Source organism: Salmo trutta, chromosome 30 (assembly GCF_901001165.1).
Source record: "Salmo trutta chromosome 30, fSalTru1.1, whole genome shotgun sequence".
NCBI lineage: Eukaryota > Metazoa > Chordata > Actinopteri > Salmoniformes > Salmonidae > Salmo > Salmo trutta.
In genome coordinates, this window is record NC_042986.1 from 40,964,514 (window position 1) to 40,987,583 (window position 23,070).

A 23,070-nucleotide genomic window follows, 5' to 3' on the forward strand; every position below is an offset into this window, starting at 1 on the left:
CGTTTTTTTGTATGTTATTTCTTATCTTTTTTAGACCAGAACATATTTTGTGGTATTATATACAACCGGAAACAACTTTTGTATATCAGAGCGGTGCTAACTCATCCGCATTACGACCAGCAATACAACTTTCCTGAAATGGATTCTTTGTCCGTACCCCCCAGGACATTTGAACTTATACCAGAGGCTGCTCCAAGATGCCGCCGGCGGAGAAGAGGTATTCGGGAGTGGACTTCTAGTCCGACTCATGAGGCGGGCACACCATTCACCGCTTCTGAGTATATTACTATATTACGAGCTCAGGGCGAGGATCTCCTTCAGTATAATACATCAGGGACTGTATTATACTATGTTTCGTGGAATCATGGCTCTCTCTGGATATACTGTACCCGTCCATACAGCCAGCTGGGTTCTCAGTTCATCGCGCAGACAGGGATAAAGAACTCTCCGGGACGAAGAAAGGCAGGGATGTATGCTTCATGATTAACTCCTCATGGTGTGATTGTGATAACGTACAGAAACTCAAGTTCTTTTCTAGAATACCTCACAATCAAATACCAACCGTATAACCTCCCAAGAGAATTGTCTTCGGTTATAGTCACAGCCGTGTCTATTCCCCCTGAAGCCCATACCACAATGGCCCTCAAGGAGCTACACTGGACTTTATGCAAACTGGAAACCACATATCCTGAGGCCGCAATTATTGTAGCTGGGGATTTTAACAAAACAAATTTGAGGAAAACGCTACCGAAGTTCTACCAACATATTGGCTGTAGTACTCGCTCTGGAAAAACACTGGACCACTGCTACTCCCCATTTCGAGATGCCTACAAGGCCCTCCCCTGCCCTCCCTATGGCAAATCAGATCACAACTACATTTGTCACATCCTGATCCGTAAGGGGTATTTTGTTATTGTAGTTTGGTCAGGACGTGGCAGGGGGTGTTTGTTGGTCTATGTGCTTATGTAAGAGGGGGCGTTTGTTTAGAGTGTCTCGGGGTTTGTTGGTCTATGTGCTTATGTAAGAGGGGTGTTTGTTTAGAGTGTTCCGGGGTTTTTGGTCTATGTTCTATGTTAGTGTATTTCTATGTTCAGTCTAGTCTTTCTATTACTATGTTTAGGGTTTGTTGATTGACCTTCAATTGGAGGCAGCTGTTCCTCGTTGCCTCTGATTGAAGGTCTTATGTATAGGGGTGTTTGTGCTATGGGGGTTTGTGGGTAGTTGTCTCCTGTTTTGTGTCTGTGCACCTGACAGGACTGTTTAGTGTCGTTCGTTGTTTTGTATACATGATTTGTTTGTTTTTCCTTCTTTTGATTTAATAAAGAAGATGAGTATACATATTCCCGCTGCATTTTGGTCCAATCCTCACGACGCCCGTTACAACATTTTTCTCCTCCCTTCCTAGAGACAGAAACTCAAACAGGAAGTACCCGTGCTAAGGTCTATTCAACGACCAATTGGAATCCATGCTTCAAGATGGTTTTGATCACTCAGACTGGGATATGTTCCGGGTAGCGTCTGAGAATAACATTGACATTTACACTGACACAGTGACTGAGTTCATTAGCAAGTGTATAGGGGATGTTGTTACCACGGTGACTATTAAAACCTACCCAAACCAGAAACCGTGTATAGACGGTTCACAGCTGTCACGCTCTGACCTAGGAGAGCTGTGTTTTCTCTGTTTAGCTAGGTCAGGGTGTGATAGGTGGGTGGGCATTCTATGTTTTGTTTTCTATGTTTTGGCCGGGTATGGTTTCCAATCAGAGGCAGCTGTCTCTCGTTGTCTCCGATTGGAAGCCATACTTAGGCAGCCTGTTTTTCCCTTTGTTTTCGTGGGATCTTGTTTTTGTGCAGCTGTGTGTGAGCAGCCCCAGAACGTCACGTTTGTTTCAGTTTTCACCTGTTTTCTTGTTTTGTTTGAGTTCACAATTAAAAGATGTGGAACTACCGGCACGCTGCGCCTTGGCTAATTTATGACAGGGAATACGAAGATAGCACTCGTGACAACAGCATTCAAGTGTATAGACGGTTCACAGCATTCACGCAAAAATGAAAGGGCGAAACACCACATTTAACCATGGCAAGGTGACTGGGAATATGGTTGAATACAAACAGCATAGTTATTCCCCCTCCGTAAGGAAATCAAACAGGCAAAACATCAGTACAGAGACAAAGTGGAGTCGCAATTCAATGACTCAGACACAAGATGTATGCGTCAGTTGTCTACAGACAGTCACGGACTACAAAGGGGAAAACCAGACTCGTCACAGACACCAACGTCTTGCTTCCAGACAAACTAAACACCTTCTTCGCCCACTTTCAGGATAAGACAGTGCACCTGACGTGGTCCGCTCCCAAGGACAGTGGGCTCTCCTTCTCCTTGGCCGACATGAGTATGACATTTAAGCGTGTTAACCCTTGCAAGGCTGCCGGCCCAAATGGCATCCCTAGCCGCGTCCTCAGAGCATGCGCAGACCAGCTGGCATGGAGTGTTTACAGACATATTCAATCTCTCCCTATCCCAGTCTGCTGTCCCCACATGCTTCAAGATGTCCACCATTGTTCCTGTACCCAAGAAAGCGAAGGTAACTGAACTAAATGACTATCGTCACTTGTCATCATGAAGTGCTTTGAGAGGCTAGTTAAGGATCATATCAACTCCACCTTACCTGATACCATAGACCCACTTCAATTTGCTTACCGCCCAATAGATCCACAGACAATGCAACCACAATGCAAGACAGCCTACAGGGAGGAGGTGAGGGCCCTGGAGGAGTGGTGCCAGGAAAATAACCTCTCCCTCAACGTCAATAAAATGAAGGAGCTAATCGTGGACTTTAGGAAACAACAGAGGGAGCACGCCTCTATCCACATCGACGGGACCGCAGTTGAGAAGGTGGTAAGCTTCAAGTTCCTCATCATACACATGACTGACAATATGAAATGGTCTACCCACACAGATAGTGTGGCGAAGAAGGCGCAACAGCAACTCTTCCATCTCAGGAGGCTGAAGAAATTTGTCTTGGCCACTAAGACCCTCAGAAGTTTTTACAGATGCACAACTGAGAGCATCCTGTCGGGCTGTATCACTGCCTGGTACGACAGCTGCACCCCTTGCAACCGCAAGACTCTCCAGAGGGTGGTATGGTCTGCCCAATGCGTCACCGGGGCACACCTCCTGCCCTCCAGGACACCTACACCACCCGATGTCACAGGAAGGCCAGAAAGATCATCAAGGACATCAACCACCCGAGCCACTGCCTGTTCACGCCACTATCATCCAGAAGGCAAGGTCAGTACAGGTGCATCAAACCTGGGATCGAGAGACTGAAAAACAGCTTCTGTCTCAAGGCCATCACACTCCGACATTGCTCGTCCTAATATTTATATATTTCTTAATTCCATTCTTTTACTTTTAGATTTGTGTATTGTTGTGAATTGTTAGATACTACTGCACTGTTGAAGCTAGGAACACAAGCATTTCACTACACCGCAATAACATCTGCTAAATATGAGTATGTGACCAATAAAATGTGATTTGATTTGATATTGACCTTAACCCTTCATCCCTGACGTCGGTTGGCAACAACAACAACACAAGCTGATGGAGATTGAAAAGGGAGTCTACTGTATACGCAGTTCAGTTCAAATGGACAACTAATCAGCCTGTTACCAACCCTCAGATCAGTTCTGTGTTTAGCTACTGAAATATTCATGGAGTAGAAGTCAAATATCAAGGTGATATCATTATCCTATTTCATTTAGCAGGGGCATGTAGTGTTTCCAGGTCAGATCTAGGTCAACAGATAGTACCTGATAGCCCTCGTAGCACCCCGGACATCAGGGGCCATCAGGGGTTATCATAGATTCTGCTTGTATGGAACTCCAGGTGTACATCCCAAATGACACCCTATTCCTTTAATAGTGCAGACCAGAGCCCTCAAACGTAGTGCACTGTAAAGGGTATAGCGTGCCATTTGTGACGTACACCTGGAGGTCCACACAAGCAGAATCTATGATGACCAATGATGACCCCTGGTGACCCCTTATGATCTATGATGACCCCTGATGACCCCTGATGACCCCTGGTGACCCATGATGACCCCTGGTGACCCCTGGTGACCCATGATGACCCCTGGTGACCCATGATGACCCATGATGACCAATGATGACCCATGATGACTCCTGATGACCCCTGGTGACCCCTGATGATTATCCTCCAGACATACCACTGCTTCATTCAGTACTAGATTCTGATTGGCAGAAGTTCAGCATCACACAACAGTAATGGTTATCCTGCCTCTCGCCCGTCCATAAAGGGTTCTCCGAATCCTGTGAAGCGTGGGAGTGGGCAGATTTCCTCGTCCTTCTCGCCAGCTGTGATTCTGGGCAGCTCCATGGTAAGGAATGTGACCATTCCTGGTGCAAAAATAATGTCCTACACCGGAGTTCGAGTAGATGACATTACTAAGCTGCTCCTGAATGTACTACATCAGGACATGGAAATCCATTCTATCCTAGTCCGTGTGTGTTTTAATGACATTATGAAGGGCAGCTCTGAACAGTTGAAACTGGATTTCAAAGAGCTGATTGACTCTCTGCTAGACACTAATTGTAAGGCCCAAGTGTAAAGGAATGAATAAGAATATGTACATATAAATATATGGATGAGCGATGGCCGAACGGCATAGGCAAGATGCAGTAGATGGTATAGAGTACAGTATATACATATGAGATGAGTAATGTAGGGTATGTAAATATTATCTAAAGTGGCATTGTTTAAAGTGACTAGTGATACATTTATTTCATCCAAATTTTAATTATCAAGTGGCTAGAGATTTGAATCAGTATGTTGGCAGCAGCCACTCAATGTTAGTGATGGCTGTTTAATAGTCGTATGGCCTTGAGATAGAAGCTGTTTTTCAGTCTCTCGGTCCCAGCTTTGATGCACCTGTACTGACCTCGCCTTCTGGATGACAGCGGGGTGAACGGGCAGTGGCTCGGGTGATTGATGTCCTTGATGATCTTTTTGGTCTTCCTCTGACATCGGGTGGTGTAGATGTCCTGGAGGGCAGGTAGTTTGCCCCCGGTGATGCGTTGTGCAGACCTCACTACCCTCTGGAGAGCCTTACGGTTGTGGGTGGAGCAGTTGCCATATCAGGCGGTGATACAGCCCGACAGGATGCTCTCGATTGTGCATCTGTAAAAGTTTGTGAGTGTTTTAGGTAACAGGCCAAATTTCTTCAGCCTCCTGAGGTTGAAGAGTTGCTGTTGGGCCTTTTTCATCATGCTGTCTGTGTGGGTGGATCATTTCAGTTTGTCCATGATGTGTGCGCCGAGGAACTTTAACCTTTCCACCTTCTCCACTACTGCCCCGTCGATGTGGATAGGGGGGACCTCCCTCTGCTGTTTCCTGAAGTCCACGATCATCTCCTTTGTTTTGTTGACGTTGAGTGAGAGGTTGTTTTCCTGACACCACACTCCGAGGGCCCTCACCTCCTCCCTGTAGGCCGTCTCGTCATTGTTGGTCAAGCCTACCACTGTAGTGTCGTCTGCAAACTTGATGATTGAGTTGGAGGCATGCATGGCCACGCAGTCATGGGTGAACAGGGAGTACAGGAGAGGGTTGAGAACGCACCCTTGTGGGGCCCCAGTGTTGAGGATCAGCGGGGTGGAGATGTTGTTTCCTACCCTCACCACCTGGGGGCGTCCCGTCAGAAAGTCCAGGACCCAGTTGCACAGGGCAGGGTTGAGGCACAGGATCTCAAGCTTAATGATGAGTTTGGAGGGTACTATGGTGTTGAATGCTGAGCTGTAGTCAATGAACAGCATTATTACATAAGTATTTCTCTTGTCCAGGTGGGATAGGGCAGTGTGCAGAGAGATGGCGAATGCATTGTCTGTGGACCTATTGGGGCAGTAAGCAAATTGGAGTGGGTCTAGGGTAACAGGTAGGCTGGAGGTCATATGATCCTTGACTAGTCTCTCAAAGCACTTCATGATGACAGAAGTGAGTGCTACGAGATGATAGTCATTTAGATCAGTTACCTTAGCTTTCTTGGAAACAGGATCAATGGTGGCCATCTTGAAGCATGTGGGGACAGCAGACTGGGATAGGGATTGATTGAATATGTTCGTATACACACAAGCCAGCTAGTCTGCACATGCTCTGAGGACGCGGCTAGGGATGTCGTCTGGGCCGGCAGCCTTGCAAGGGTTAACACGTTTAAATGTTTTACTCACATCGGCCAAGGAGAAGGAGAGCCCCAAGTCTTTGGTTGCGGGCCGTGTCGGTGACACTGTATTGTCCCCAAAGCGCGCAAAGAAGTTGTTTAACTTGTCTGGGAGCAAGACGTCGATGTCCGCGATGGGGCTGGTTTTCTTTTTGTAATCCTTGATTGTCTGTAGATCCTACCACATACGTCTCGTGTTTGAGCCGTTGAATTGCGACTCCACTTTGTCTCTATACTGACGCTTACTGACGCTTGTTTGATTGCCTTACGGAGGGAATAGCTACACTGTTTGTTTTCGGTTTCCAGTCGCCATGCCATTTCTTTCCAGTCGCCATGCCATGATTAAATGGGTTGGTACATGCTTTCAGTTTTGTGTGAATGCTGCCATCAATCCACGGTTTCTGGTTAGGGAAGGTTTTAATAGTCAAAGTGGGTACAACATCTCCTTTACACTTCTGTATAAACTCGCTCACCGAGTCAGTGTACGTCAATGTTATTGTCTGAGGCTACCACCTGATGGAAGCAATCTTGAAGCGTGGAATCTGATTGGTCAGACCAGTGTTGGATAGACCTTAGCACAGTGTCACGACTTCCACCGAAGTCGGTTCCTCTCCTTGTTCGGGCGGCGTTCGGCAGTCGACGTCACCGATATTCTAGCCATCGCCGATCCACCTTTAATTTTCTATTTGTTTTGTCTTGTTTTCCCACACACCTGGTTTACATTCCCTCATTATTTGACGTGTATATAACCGTCTGTGTGTGGAATTGTTTGTTGTAAGTGTTTTGTGCATTTCCGACTGGCTGGCGACGGGTTGTTTCAACCCGTATTTTGCTGTTCTGGGTGCCGTTTGCTTTTGCATCATTTAAGTGCTCCGGCTGTTACCCATTTATTCTCTCCTGCGCCTGACTTCACTGCTGCCAGATACGCACCGCTTACAGAATTCCACACCCGAATATGGAGTCAGCAGGAGCAGGTGCCCCTGGTATAGGGGTCAAGGAGCGCGTCCGGGAGCACGCGGCGATACTCCACCATCTCGGCGCCGCCATGGACCACGTCGTCCAAACCATGGACCACTGGGAGAGACAGGGAGTTCCCCCAGCGCCTCCACCAGCACAACCGGGGTCTCCACTACTCACCCCCCCTTCACCCGGTCCCAGTGGGATTCATCTCGCCCTTCCCCGGGAGTACGATGGGATGGCTGCATGCTGCCAAGGTTTCCTGTTGCAGCTGGATCTATACCTGGCAACCGTCCACCCGGCTCCTTCGGGCCGTGAGAGGGTGTCCGCCCTCGTCTCGTGCCTCTCGGGGAAAGCCCTGGAGTGGGCCAACGCCGTGTGGGGAGAAGGAGATGCGGCGCTGGACCATTTAGAGGATATCACCCGCCGCTTCTGGGCAGTCTTCGACCACCCGCCCGAGGGTAGAGTGGCGGGTGAACGTCTCTTCCATCTGAGGCAGGGGACAAGGAGCGCCCAGGAGTTCGCGATGGACTTTCGGACACTGGCCACCGGCGCGGGATGGAACGACAGGACCTTGATCGACCACTATCGTTGCAGTTTGCGCGAGGACGTCCATCGGGAGTTGGCCTGCAGGGACACCACCCTCACCTTCGACCTGCTGGTGGACCTGTCCATTCGGCTGGATAACCTGCTGGCTACCCGCGGATGTCCAGAGCGGGATCTGTCGGTTCCATCCCCCAGCACCACCGCTCCGATGCCCATGGAGTTGGGAGGTGCTGCGCTCAGGGAGACCGGAGGAGGTTCCGTCTCGTGCACCATCTGTGGCCGCAGAGGTCACACTGCCGGTCGGTCCCGGGTTGGTTCCTCTGGGTGTCGAGGCAGCAGGCACGGCACTCTGGCGTCATCCCAGGTGAGCCGGCACCATTCTCACCCAGAGTCCTCTGTTGCACACATGTTTTTGTATGTTACTTTTCCTGAGTTCTCCCCGCATTCCTAGCATAAGGCATTCGTCGATTCAGGCGCGGCTGGGAATTTTATAGACAGATCATTCGCCCATAGTCTAGGGATCCCCATTGTTCCCGTGGCTATGCCCTTCCCAGTTCACGCCTTAGACAGTCGACCATTAAGGTCAGGGTTGATTAGGGAGGCCACCGCTCCCCTGGGCATGGTGACGCAGGGGGTCCTAGGCACCTGCCCAGAGGGAAGTTACAACCTACACTCGTTCCACAACGGCCGTGGTCACACCTGTCGGTGGACTTCCTGACGGATCTTCCTCCCTCACAGGGCAACACCACGATCCTGGTCGTTGTGGATCGGTTTTCTAAGTCCTGCTGTCTCCTTCCTTTACCCGGTCTCCCTACGGCCCTACAGACGGTGGAGGCCTTGTTTACACACGTCTTCCGGCACGAGGACATAGTTTCTGATCAGGGTCTCCAGTTCACGTCCAGGGTCTGGAGAGCGTTCATGGAACGTCTGGGTGTCTCGGTCAGCCTCACCAGAGCCAGATCGAAGTTCCTGCGGTGGACGAATGGTTTAAGCGCTCGGAGGAGACCTGGGATGCCGCCCATGTGCACCTGCAACGGGCCGTGAGGCGGCAGAAGGCGAGCGCCGACCGTCACCGCAGTGAGGCCCCGGTGTTCATACCGGGGGATCGGGTCTGGCTCTCGACCTGGAACCTGCCCCTCCGCCTGCCCTGCCGGAAGCTGGGTCTGCAGTTTGTGGGGCCATTCAAAGTCCTGGAACAGCGGGGACTGTAAAGTAACACAAACATAGACACAGACACATGCATACACACACAATAACATACGCACTATGCACACACACACATGGATTTAGTACTGTAGATATGTGGTAGTGGTGGAGTAGGGGCCTGAGGGCACACAGTGTGTTGTAAAATCTGTGAATGTATTGTAATGTTTGACTAATTGTATAAACTGCCTCAATTTTGCTGGACCCCAGGAATAGTAGTTGCTGCCATGGCAACAACTAATGGGGATCCATAATAAATACAATACAAATGGTTCAGCATCACACCACAGTAATGTTTCAGCATCACACCACAGTAATGTTTCAGCATCACACCACAGTAATGTTTCAGCATCACAACAGAGTAATGGTTCAGCATCACACCACAGTAATGGTTCAGCATCACACCACAGTAATGTTTCAGCATCACACCACAGTAATGTTTCAGCATCACAACAGAGTAATGGTTCAGCATCACACCACAGTAATGGTTCAGCATCACACCACAGTAATGGTTCAGCATCACACCACGGTAATGTTTCAGCATCACACCACGGTAATGGTTCAGCATCACACCACAGTAATGGTTCATTATCACACCACAGTAATGGTTCAGCATCACACCACAGTAATGGTTCAGCATCACACCACAGTAATGGTTCAGCATCACACCACAGTAATGGTTCAGCATCACACCACAGTAATGGTTCAGCATCACACCACAGTAATGGTTCAGCATCACACCACAGTAATGGTTCAGCATCACACCACAGTAATGGTTCAGCATCACACCACAGTAATGGTTCAGCATCACACCACGGTAATGGTTCAGCATCACACCACGGTAATGGTTCAGCATCACACCACGGTAATGGTTCAGCATCACACCACAGTAATGGTTCAGCATCACACCACGGTAATGGTTCAGCATCACACTACGGTAATGGTTCAGCATCACACCACAGTAATGGTTCAGCATCACACCACAGTAATGGTTCAGCATCACACCACAGTAATGGTTCAGCATCACACCACAGTAATGGTTCAGCATCACACCACAGTAATGGTTCAGCATCACACCACAGTAATGGTTCAGCATCACACCACAGTAATGGTTCAGCATCACACCACGGTAATGGTTCAGCATCACACCACGGTAATGTTTCAGAATCACACCACAGTAATGGTTCAGCATCACACCACAGTAATGGTTCAGCATCACACCACGGTAATGGTTCAGCATCACACCACGGTAATGGTTCAGCATCACACCACGGTAATGGTTCAGCATCACACCACATGTTGAGGGATTATTTCCATAGAACTCACAGAGCCCCTTGTTGTCCATTACAGTATGTATCTGCGTGTGCAACCTTCCTGCTGGGTTAGTTTCTCCTTGGTGTGTGTTGTGTGGATGGGGAGTTATGTAGCCGTTTGATGATCTAAATATAGCAGCCATTAGGGGATTAGATACATACAGGACAGTTCCAGTGGCGGAGAGATCTGCTGTCTTTGCTGCTGGACACACGCACACGCACGCACGCACGCACGCACGCACGCACGCACGCACGCACGCACGCACACACACACACACACACACACACACACACACACACACACACACACACACACACAGCTGGATTAGATACAGAGAAGCCCTGTGGACTCAGCTCTACTGTCATACCCACCATTGACCTCTGGCTGGCCACTAGTGTCAAAACACAACGAGATTCCCGCTCTAGTCTTCCCATCTACAAGTTTACATGAAACACAGCAGAGTAGATGCAGAAACGTTGTAATGTAGCTAGCTATCATACAACTGTAAGACATTGGGTACCATATGCACTGTGTGTGAGTATACCGGTGGGCAGCGGTCCCTCAGACATCGCACCACTTCAGCGGCTGGATGCCAGGGATTAAATATTCAGCAGGAACATTAATATTTTAGATCCTAGTCCTGTGTTTGGGAGGGGAGAATTATAATGTTACAGACACAGACACTGCTGACCACTAAATACACTCTGGGGGACACGAAGGTGAACTGTCTGTCTGTCTGTCTGTCTGTCTGTCTGTCTGTCTGTCTGTCTGTCTGTCTGTCTGTCTGTGCCTGCCTGCCTCCCTGTTTGCTTGTCTGAATTGTTTTCAACCACTTTGTTTATTCACTTTATGTTAATGTTAGCATCTCTCATGTAATTTGCTTCCATCCTAGCTTCCACAATCTGTCCCCCTTCGGCCCGGGTCTGGTTACTGTAGTCGGTAGATGCCTGGATGATGCCAGACCATGTGGCATAGCGCAAAATTTACCTATCAAAAACGATGAGTTCAGTAATAGCCAGGCTAGCTCAGATCAGCATAGATACATTGAATATTGTGCTGGCAGCCTGGCAACAATGAAGGGCCCTTGGAGATCCTATTAAATTACCAGAGGGGCTATTTCATAAACCCTCAAAGTTCCCAGAATGGGGTGAAAAAGGTAGGCTTGGAACATGGCTGCTGCACCTGATTGGTCCTTTGTCTGTTTTGACTCTGGAAGTAGAAACAGCTGCTGAGCTCAGACCTCAAGCACTGGGCTGGGTTACTGTTTCTTCACTGCTCAGTGTACTGTAGTGACGGTCAGGCTGGGGAACAACAACCATCTGGATGAAACTGTGGAGTTGGCTAAGCATAGCAGAAATTAGAAAACGTAGATCTGATTTGGCAAGGTGCAGGGCGACTGAACATAACCCTTTGCACTTCTCTCTCTCTCTCTCTCTCTCTCTCTCTCTCTCTCTCTCTCTCTCTCTCTCTCTCTCCCTCCCTCCCTAGTTGACCCCCGTGGTGCCCGCCACCTCCTGACTTCCCAGCATTCCTTACCAGGGATCCCCGTTGCGCTGAAACAGACCATTGACCTGCGCACCTCCATGGACGGCAAGTACAAGGAGATTGCTGAGGTGAGTAAGATAGAAAGATGGACTTTAAAAAACATTTACAATTTCAGCCACACAAGTGGATAAACTGCATTTAAAATAACTAAGGATAATACAACAAGAAGCTCTAAACAAGCTACCCTCTCTGTGTGTCTGTGCCCATGTAGGAGCTGTTCTCTCGCAGCTTAGCAGAGCGGGATATGCTCAGCGCACCCTATGAGTTCCCTGAAGACAGTCCCATAGAACAGCTGGAGGAGAGACAACAACGACTACAGAGACAGATCAGCCAGGATGTCAAGTAAGAGAGGGAGGGAGGGAGGGAGGGAGGGAGGGAGGGAGGGAGGGATGGAGGGAGGGAGGGAGGAAGAGATAGTGGGAGAGAGGGAGGGAGAGAGGGAGGGAGAGAGGGAGAGAGGGAGGGAGGGAGAGAGGGAGAGAGGGAGAGAGAGATGGAGGGAGGGAGGGAGGGAGGGAGGGAGGGAGAGAGAGAGAGAGAGAGAGAGGGAGGGAGGGAGGGAGGGAGGGAGGGAGGGAGACAGAGAGAGGGAGAGAGGGAGGGAGGGAGAGAGGGAGGGAGGGAGAGAGGGAGATGGAGGGAGGAGGGAGTTAATATTCAGCAACAAGTCCTCATGAATCTCAATGGGATCATGTTGTTGTCTCTAAAAAAGCTTTTCATTATGTCTTCTACAGGTTTGAGCCAGATATCCTTCTGCGAGCCAAACAGGAGTTAATGAAGACTGACAGCGCTACTGACCTTGAGTGAGTACAATAAGGAGACTCACATTAGCTCTGCTAGCTACTGACCTAGAGGTAGAACTACAGTAAGGAGACTCACATTAGCTCTGCTAACTACTGACCTAGAGGTAGAAATACAGTAAGGAGACTCACATTAGCTCTGCTAACTACTGACCTAGAGGTAGAAATACAGTAAGGAGACTCACATTAGCTCCGCTAGCTACTGACCTAGAGTGAGTACAGTAAGGAGACTCACATTAGCTCTGCTAGCTACTGACCTAGAGGTAGAAATACAGTAAGGAGACTCACATTAGCTCCGCTAGCTACTGACCTAGAGGTAGAAATACAGTAAGGAGACTCACATTAGCTCCGCTAGCTACTGACCTAGAGGTAGAAATACAGTAAGGAGACTCACATTAGCTCCCTAAGCTAATATCTATAGGTTTTAGCTAAGTGGGCTAGCACAGTCTCGTGGCATGCAGAAGACCTTGGGTTTGAATCCTGGTTGGTCACATCTCTCTTAAGCTCAGCAGGCTACCACGGTCTATACATAGTCTCAATTCCCTCTTTATAATATAATAATTATTATTATTACGTTTCAAGTTTTATTAGTCGTATGTACAGGATACACATGGGATACACCGTCCAATGAAATGCTTACTTGCAGGTTCCTTCTGGACAATGCAACAACAATAAGAAACAATAAAAGATAAGAATAGGAAACATAAAGTAAATGGCAGTAGAATAGAACAAACGTTATAGAATAAACGTTATTATTCTGTGTTAGATACCTGAAGGAGCAGAGCCAGGCGTTCATGGACCTGTATCCCAAGGAGAAAGAGCGTGAAGGAGAGAAGGAGTACCAGCGGGTCTCCATCTCTGGAGAGGAGAAATGTGGGGTAGGTCACAGAAATATCCCCAACAGCCGTTATCGCTTTCACCACGGTAAACACCTTGAGTTTTATTCAGTAAGGTTCCCTGGCTTTGATTAATGGTTATTGAATACAGGTCCTATGTAAAACTTGTGTTTCTCTCCGACTTGGATTTTACTACAAGCGGCCAACGTTCCGACGTGTTATATGTTTCTTCGAAGCGGATTCGTCCGGTAGTAGGAGGCTAGAGGTAGGACTGGCAGTACTAACCTGTGCCCTCTCTCCCGCCCCCTCGCTCCAGGTTCCCTTCACAGACCTGCTGGATGCTGCTAAGTGTGTTGTGAAGGCCTTGTTCATCAGGGAGAAGTACATCGGCCTGTCCATGCAGAGCTTCTGTCGGACCACAGCCAGCTACCTGGAGGAGCTCAGTGACAGACCACTAGATATGGGCATCTACGAGGAGATACCTGAGACTTCTGTTACTGCAGGTAGAGTACACACACGTATATAAATACCTACATACATACATACACACCTACCTACCTACCTACCTACCTACCTACCTACCTACATATATCCAGAATGCATCACATCCGGCCCTGTTTGGGAGTCCCATAGGGTGGCGCACAATTGACCTAGCGTCGTCCGGGTTTGGCCGGGGTAGGCCTTCATTGTAAATAAGAATTTGTTCTTAAAAACCTCTTAAGTATATGCCCCTTTTTAAAAAAAATTAGCCTAAAATGACATACCCAAATCTAACTGCCTGTAGCTCAGGCCCTGAAGCAAGGATATGCAAATTCTTGATACCATTTGAAAGGAAACACTTTGAAGTTTGTGGAAATGTGAAATAAATGTAGGAGAATATAACACATTAGATCTGGTAAAAGATAATATAAAGAAAAAAACATGTTTTTATTTGTATTGTTTTTGTACTATCATCCTTGAAATGCAAGAGAAAGACCATAATGAATTATTCTAGCCCAGACACAATTTAGACTTTGGCCACTAGATGGCAGCAGTGTATGTGCAAAGTTTTAGACTGATCCAATGAACTATTGCATATCTATTCAAAATGTTGTATCAAGACTGCCCAAATGTGCCTGATTGGTTTATTCATACATTTTCGAGTTCATAATTGTGCACTCTCCTCAAACAGTAGCATGGTATTCCTTCACTGTAATAGCTACTGTAAATTGTACAGTGCAGTTAGATTAACAAGAATTTAAGCATTCTGTCAATATCAGATATGTCCATGTCCTGGGAAATGTTCTTGTTACTTACAACGTCATGCTAATCACTTTAGCGCACATTTGCTCAACCATCTAGAGGGTGGGACATCGATCTGTAGAGATCCTAAAGAGGTTTTAACTGACTTGCCTAGTTAAATAAAGGTTAAAAATATAAAATAAAAATACCTACCTACCTACCTACATGCATACACTCACAGGTGGTAGGTAAAGTAAGCCAGCTACAGATGAAGAGATGGTTTCACATGTGCTATTCCCCCTCTACCTCCTGCTAGAACAGACTATCACTCAGTGTAGGAGAATTTTCCTCACTGAAATTCAGCGTGAAAATAAATGTTTAGTTTGGCTCTGTGCATTCCCATTCCATCCCAAATGTTTGGGTAGATAGAACGTCTGTGTATGATGGACACAGACTTTAGTAACGTTGTATTTGATTCTATTCTATTTGATTCTATTCTATTTGATTCTATTCTATTGTACTATATTCTATTCTAGACTTAGACCAGACGGTCCATCCTCCTGTCTCCACCACACACCCCTATGAGAACCAGGACCCTGCCTGTATGCCTCCTGATATAGGCTATGGCTGCAAGATGGTAAACGGTGTCGTCCACATCTATACAAAGAAGGACAGCATGGACACGTGAGACACATCAATTAACTCTCAACAGATCATAGTGTTAGCCTTATTTTAGCACATTGTAAAGGCTCATACGTGCTTATAACAAGTTGTTAAGCAACATACCTATTGGCTTTAGATAAATTGTTACCGTGGTTATAAACATGCCAATGCCTAGCAACCGTACATCTTAGGTTGTTATAAGTTCATCATTATGAAAATACTATTTGTGACAGTGCCTTTTATTTTGCCGGCTGTATGCTATTGAGACAGTGTTAAAGGCCTGTATACTGCCATGTCAGGTCTACAGAGCTGGAGCTGCCCTACCCAGACCTACCGGAGTACATCGCTGATATGAACGTCATGACGGCCCTCATCATCAACGGACCTGTGTGAGTTAACATACCTCTGATGGTACATATGTGGTAGTGTTGATTAAATCCGTAGCGCTGAAGACTTGCGCTGCAGCGTGATAGAAATTTAAAGGCAATGTTCCCGCATTAGCGGAGACTGCATTTACGGTAAAAACTGCATATGTCGGCTCAATTACAAGTTAACTTTGGATTTAAATCGTGCTACAGAGCTACAGATTGAACCAAACCTAAGGTTTCTGTAATGGTCATTCCGTCAAGAAACAAATCTTCTCCAGATACAGAACATCATGATGACAGAACCGAGAGTCGTCTGTCAGTTACTCCCGACGGTGTGCTGTCTGTTATCAGTGGACCAACTGACGTTGTGTCCGTGTTCACTTCCTGCATTCACAGGAAGTCGTTCTGTTACCGTCGCTTACAGTACCTGAGTTCTAAGTTCCAGATGCACATCCTGCTGAATGAGATGAAGGAGCTTGCAGCTCAGAAGAAAGTTCCTCACAGAGATTTCTATAACATACGCAAGGTGAGTCCTCAATTAGCGTGTTGGAGAGGACCAGCGTGAGGCTATACCGTCCTCTACTGTCTATACCGCTACGCAGAATCAGTGATCTACATATCATCTTGCACCCTAAATAACTGCTTGTTATGTGACCAAGATGTTCCAATATGCACAGAGCCTTGCTCAGGCCGATGCCCTCGAAGTGTTGCATATTTCTTGAGTCTCATGACAGAGGTTCGGTCTGACGATAGGCCGTCAATTGTAAACAAGAATTTGTTCTTAACTGACTTGCCTAGTTAAATAAAGGTTAAATAAAATAAATAAATACATATTCTATCTTCATTTTGAATGATGAAGTGCCAAATAACAGCTTCATCTCTTTCTGTATCTGGTTCCTTATTGCGCACCCAGGTGGACACCCACATCCATGCCTCGTCCTGTATGAACCAAAAACACCTGCTGAGGTTTATCAAGAGGGCCATGAAGAAATATCCAGGGGAGATAGTCCATGTGGAGAGAGGCAAGGGACAGACGCTCATGGAGGTGTTCCAAACCATGAACCTCACAGCCTTCGACCTGAGTGTGGACACACTGGACATGCACGCTGTAAGTAGTGCTGGAGAGGGAAAGGGAGAGGGTGAAGGATAAGGAATGGGAGAGGGTGAAGGAGAAGGAGAGGGAGTAGGAGGGAGGAGAAGGAGAAGGAGAGGGAGAAGGAGAGGGAGAGGGAGAGGGAGAGGGAGGGTGAGGGAGAGGGAGGGTGAGGGAGAGGGTGCATGTCGATAGTCTTATTAGCTACCTCTCCTTTATCCTCTCTGTTTATACTATATTGGTTTTGGTTCCTATATTAAGAGAGGAAACATAGAGGAGACAGGAAGGTCAATGAAGAGATCTCAGGAAAAGGATTGATTAACAGTCGTTCAATTTTTTTAGAGATTTTTTATTGACAACTGTGCTTTAAAGACAGATGATAATCTGACTTGAGAGCTTGGCAGCGACATCAAAAAGTGAGACATTGACTAAGAACTGTCCCCTTTCTCCTCACAGGACCGTAACACTTTCCATCGCTTTGACAAGTTCAACGCCAAATACAACCCCATCGGCGAGTCCATCCTGAGAGAGATCTTCATCAAGACAGACAACCATGTAGAGGGGAAATACTTTGGACACATCATCAAGGTGAATGTATAATCAGCATACTGTACATGCCCTCTACCTTAACCTAGTAAACAATTGTTGCGTCACAATTCTTGACCTTTTCTCCTGATGTGTGAACTTTCACAATCCCCATCTGAAATGAAAAGCGTTTGGTGATTTGTGTAAGCAAATTGGAGGGAGTTTCCACAAGAGAAGGAGTGTTCCGAGTGTTCAATTCATAAGAAGAGTAGAGAATCGCGATGGAACCAAAAACAGTATAAAGGGCGGTGTGGAGTGCGATTGAGATTGTGTCATCTGTGGCAGGTTACCTTTGCTTCCTTGGGCACAGGGACTATGGTGGTCTGCTTGAAACATGTAGGTATTACAGACTCGGTCAGGGAGAGGTTGAAAATGTCCGTGAAGACACTTGACAGTTGGTCCGCGCATGCTTTGAGTACCCGTCCTGGTAATCCATCTGGCCCAGCGCCTTTGTGAATGTTGACATGTTTAAAGGTTTTGTTCACATCGGCTACCGAGAGCGTTATCACACAGTCATCCAGAACAGCTGGTGCTCTCGTGCATGCTTCAGTGTTGCTTGCCTCGAAAGGTTTTTATCTCGTCTGGTAGGCTCGCGTCACTGGGCAGCTCGCGTCTTGGTTTCCCTTTGTAGTCTGTAATAGTTTTCAAGCCCTGCCACATCTGACGAGCGTCAGAGCCGGTGTAGTAGGATTCAGTCTTAATCCTGCATTGACACTTTGCTTGTTTGATGGTTCGTCTGAGGGCATAGCGGGATTTCTTATAAGCGTCCGGATTAGTCTCCCGCTCCTTGAAAGCGGCAGCTCTAGCCTTTAGCTCGATGCGGATGTTGCCTGTAATCCATGGCTTCTGGTTGGGATATGTAGGTACAGTCACTGTGGGGATGACGTCGTCGATGCACTTATTGATGAAGCCAATGACTGAGGTGGTGTATTCCTCAATTCCATTGGATGAATCCCGGAACATATTCCAGTCTGTGCTAGCATTTCTTTTCCCCTGATTGCACATGTGACATGCTGGTAAAAATGTGGTAAAACTGATTTAAGTTTGCTTGCATTAAAGTCCCCGGCCACTAGGAGCGCCGCTTCTGGGTGAGCAGTTTCTTCTTTGCTCATGGCCTTATAGAGTTGGTTGAGAGCGGTCTTAGTGTCAGCTTCGCTATGTGGTGGTAAATAGACAGCTACAAATAATATAGATGAGAACTCTCTTGGTAGATAGTGTGGTCGACAGCTTATCATAAGGTACTCTACCTCAGGCGAGCAATACCTCAAGACTTCTTTAATATTAGACATAGCGCACCAGCTGTTATTGACAAAAAGACACACACCCCCACCCCTCGTCTTACCACAGGTAGCGTCTCTGTTCTGCCGGTGCATGGAAAATCCCGCCAGCACTATATTGTCCGTTTCTTCGTTCAGCCACTTCTCGGTGAAACATAAGATGTTACAGTTTTTAATGTCCCGTTGGCAGGATAATCTTAATAGTAGGTCATCAATTTTATTTTCCAATGATTGCACGTTAGCAAGGAGAATGGAAGGCATTGGGAGTTTACTCGCTCGCTTACGGATTCTCAGAAGGATTCTGAGTTCCCTTTTCTGATGTCTTTTCTTCACGCAAAAGGCATGGACCTTATGGGTCGGCAGGTATCCTAGTGGTTAGAGCGTTGGGCCAGTAACCGAAAGGATGCTGGCCCAAGGCAGTTGTTCACCGGTAGGTCGTCATTGTAAATAAGAATTTGTTCTTAACTGACTTGCCCTAGTTAAATAAAGCTTTAAAATTTAAATGTAAAACAATCTGTGCCTGTTCCAGTGAAAGCAGGATGTCGGACTCGTTAAAGGAAAGATTTTCTTCCAGTCCGCGGTGAATAATCACTTTTCTGATGCCCAGAAGTTCTTTTCGGTCATAAGAGACGGTCCAATTATGTACACAATAAGTAAAAAATAACAAAATTGCACAATTGGTTGGGAGAATGTAAAACGTCAGCCATGTTCTTCAGCGCCATCTCCGCCATCTCAGGGAACCAGACATATATAGGGAAGGTAATGACAGAGGTGATTGAATCCAGGTGAGTCGAATAATCGGGTGTGCGTAATGATGATGGCAGGAGTGCGCAATGCTGGGGAGCCCTCGAGCGCCAGGGGGGAAGAGCGGGAGCAGGCGTGACATCTACGGATGTTGTAGAGCATGAACCTACAGGAGCGAGTCATTGTCCACCGTGATGGAGAAGTCTTTGAGCGGGCAGGCCTTCCCCGGGAGCAAAAGCAGTTCCGTCTTGTTGAGTTTGAGCTTGAGGTGGCGTGTCAACATCCAAGCTGAGATATCTGCCAGGCACGCAGAGATGCTTGTCGCCACCTGGGTGTCAGAAGTGGGGAAGGAGAAAAGTAGTTGAGTGTCATCTGCATAGCAATGATAGGAGAGTCTATGTGTGGATATGACAGAGCAGAGTGACTTGGTGTATAGAGGGAAGAGGAGAGGGCCTAGAACCGAGCCCTCGGGGACACCAGTAGTGAGAGTACATGGTGGGGGGGGGAGATTAAGGAGGGAGGAGAAGGTAGAAAAGAGTTTCCTAGGGTTAGAGGCTTGACATGTAGGGATAGAAAGAGGAAGAGGATAGAACGAGGAAGAGGATAGAAAGCGGAAGATAAGAGGAAGAGGATAGAACGAGGAAGAGGATAGAACGAGGAAGGGGATAGAACGAGGAAGAGGATAGAATGAGGAAGAGGATAGAAAGGGGAAGAGGAGAGAAAGAGGAAGAGGATAGAACGAGGAAGAGGATAGAATGAGGAAGGGGATAGAACGAGGAAGGGGATAGAACGAGGAAGAGGATAGAATGAGGAAGAGGATAGAAAGGGGAAGAGGATAGAACGAGGAAGAGGATAGAATGAGGAAGAGGATAGAATGAGGAAGGGGATAGAACGAGGAAGGGGATAGAACGAGGAAGGGGATAGAACGAGGAAGGGGATAGAACGAGGAAGAGGATAGAACGAGGAAGAGGATAGAATGAGGAAGAGGATAGAAAGGGGAAGAGGAGAGAAAGAGGAAGAGGATAGAACGAGGAAGAGGATAGAATGAGGAAGAGGATAGGAAGAGGATAGAACGAGGAAGAGGATAGAACGAGGAAGAGAAGGTAGAGAGGAGGGTTTGATTGGATGATAGGAAGTTCAATTTTTCTCAATTTTCGCTTTGCTGCCCGTAGCCCTATTCTGTAAGCTCGCAATCTGTCACTCAGCCACGGAGCAAGAGGGAGGGCCGAGCCACCCTGGAGGAAAAGGGACACTGCGAGTCATAGGATGCGGAAAGGGAGGAGAGTAGGGTTGAAGAGGCAGATTCAGGAGATCGGATGGAGAAGGATTTAGCAGAAGGGAGAGATGATAGGTTAGAAGAGGAGAGAGTAGTGGGAGAGAGAAGATTGTGACGGCACATGACCATCTGGGTAGGGGCTGAGTGGTTAGGGTTGGAGGAGAGGGAGACCTGGAGGGGGTAGGGGCTGAGTGGTTAGGGTTGGAGGAGACGGAGACAGAAAAGGAAACAAAGTAGTGATCAGAGACCTGGAGGGGGGTTACAGTGAGATTAGTAGGAGAACAGAGACCTGGAGGGGGGTTACAGTGAGATTAGTAGGAGAACAGAGACCTGGAGGGGGGTTACAGTGAGATTAGTAGGAGAACAGAGACCTGGAGGGGGGTTACAGTGAGATTAGTAGGAGAACAGAGACCTGGAGGGGGGTTACAGTGAGATTAGTAGGAGAACAGAGACCTGGAGGGGGGTTACAGTGAGATTAGTAGGAGAACAGAGACCTGGAGGGGGGTTACAGTGAGATTAGTAGGAGAACAGAGACCTGGAGGGGGTTTACAGTGAGATTAGTAGGAGAACAGAGACCTGGAGGGGGGTTACAGTGAGATTAGTAGGAGAACAGAGACCTGGAGGGGGGTTACAGTGAGATTAGTAGGAGAACAGAGACCTGGAGGAGGGTTACAGTGAGATTAGTAGGAGAACAGAGACCTGGAGGGGGGTTACAGTGAGATTAGTAGGAGAACAGAGACCTGGAGGGGGGTTACAGTGAGATTAGTAGGAGAACAGAGACCTGGAGGGGGGTTACAGTGAGATTAGTAGGAGAACAGAGACCTGGAGGGGGGTTACAGTGAGATTAGTAGGAGAACAGAGACCTGGAGGGGGGTTACAGTGAGATTAGTAGGAGAACAGAGACCTGGAGGGGGTTACAGTGAGATTAGTAGGAGAACAGAGACCTGGAGGGGGGTTAGAGTGAGATTAGTAGGAGAACAGAGACCTGGAGGAGGGTTACAGTGAGATTAGTAGGAGAACAGAGACCTGGAGGGGGGTTACAGTGAGATTAGTAGGAGAACAGAAACCTGGAGGGGGGTGCAGTGAGATTAGTAGGAGAACAGAGACCTGGAGGGGGGTTATAGTGAGATTAGTAGGAGAACAGAGACCTGGAGGAGGGGGGTTACAGTGAGATTAGTAGGAGAACAGAGACCTGGAGGGGGCTTACAGTGAGATTAGTAGGAGAACAGAGACCTGGAGGGGGTTGCTGTGAGATTAGTAGGAGAACAGAGACCTGGAGGGGGGTTACAGTGAGATTAGTAGGAGAACAGAGACCTGGAGGGGGGTTACAGTGAGATTAGTAGGAGAACAGAGACTTGGAGGGGGGTTACAGTGAGATTAGTAGGAGAACAGAGACCTGGGGGGGGGTTACAGTGAGATTAGTAGGAGAACAGAGACCTGGAGGGGGGTTACAGTGAGATTAGTAGGAGAACAGAGTCCTGGAGGGGGGTTACAGTGACATTAGTAGGAGAACAGAGACCTGGAGGGGGGTTACAGTGAGATTAGTAGGAGAACAGAGACCTGGAGGAGGGTTACAGTGAGATTAGTAGGAGAACAGAGACCTGGAGGGGGGTTACAGTGAGATTAGTAGGAGAACAGAGACCTGGAGGGGGGTTACAGTGAGATTAGTAGGAGAACAGAGACCTGGAGGGGGGTTACAGTGAGATTAGTAGGAGAACAGAGACCTGGAGGGGGGTTACAGTGAGATTAGTAGGAGAACAGAGACCTGGAGGGGGGTTACAGTGAGATTAGTAGGAGAACAGAGACCTGGAGGAGGGGGGTTACAGTGAGATTAGTAGGAGAACAGAGACCTGGAGGGGGGTTACAGTGAGATTAGTAGGAGAACAGAGACCTGGAGGGGGGTTACAGTGAGATTAGTAGGAGAACAGAGACCTGGAGGGGGGTTACAGTGAGATTAGTAGGAGAACAGAGACCTGGAGGAGGGGGTTACAGTGAGATTAGTAGGAGAACAGAGACCTGGAGGGGGTTACAGTGAGATTAGTAGGAGAACAGAGACCTGGAGGGGGGGGGGTGCAGTGATATTAGTAGGAGAACAGAGACCTGGAGGGGGTTACAGTGAGATTAGTAGGAGAACAGAGACCTGGAGGGGGGTTACAGTGAGATTAGTAGGAGAACAGAGACCTGGAGGGGGGTTATAGTGAGATTAGTAGGAGAACAGAGACCTGGAGGGGGGTTACAGTGAGATTAGTAGGAGAACAGAGACCTGGAGGGGGGTTACAGTGACATTAGTAGGAGAACAGAGACCTGGAGGGGGGTTACAGTGAGATTAGTAGGAGAACAGAGACCTGGAGGGGGGTTACAGTGAGATTAGTAGGAGAACAGAGACCTGGAGGGGGGGTGCTGTGA

At 47.8% G+C, this 23,070-nt stretch overlaps 1 protein-coding gene across 2 annotated transcripts in view; it reads left to right on the top strand.

Moving 5' to 3' along the window:
- ampd2b (adenosine monophosphate deaminase 2b) overlaps positions 1-23,070 on the top strand; it is a 61,895-nt gene that overhangs the window by 27,302 nt on the left and 11,523 nt on the right. For both annotated transcript variants that reach the window (XM_029724187.1, XM_029724188.1), the window contains exons 2-11: positions 11,745-11,869; positions 12,013-12,143; positions 12,536-12,604; positions 13,368-13,479; positions 13,754-13,940; positions 15,195-15,342; positions 15,621-15,710; positions 16,086-16,215; positions 16,603-16,797; positions 17,239-17,370. In XM_029724187.1, the coding sequence (XP_029580047.1) occupies positions 11,745-11,869; positions 12,013-12,143; positions 12,536-12,604; positions 13,368-13,479; positions 13,754-13,940; positions 15,195-15,342; positions 15,621-15,710; positions 16,086-16,215; positions 16,603-16,797; positions 17,239-17,370 (1,319 nt within the window). The remainder of the gene's footprint in view (positions 1-11,744; positions 11,870-12,012; positions 12,144-12,535; positions 12,605-13,367; positions 13,480-13,753; positions 13,941-15,194; positions 15,343-15,620; positions 15,711-16,085; positions 16,216-16,602; positions 16,798-17,238; positions 17,371-23,070) is intronic.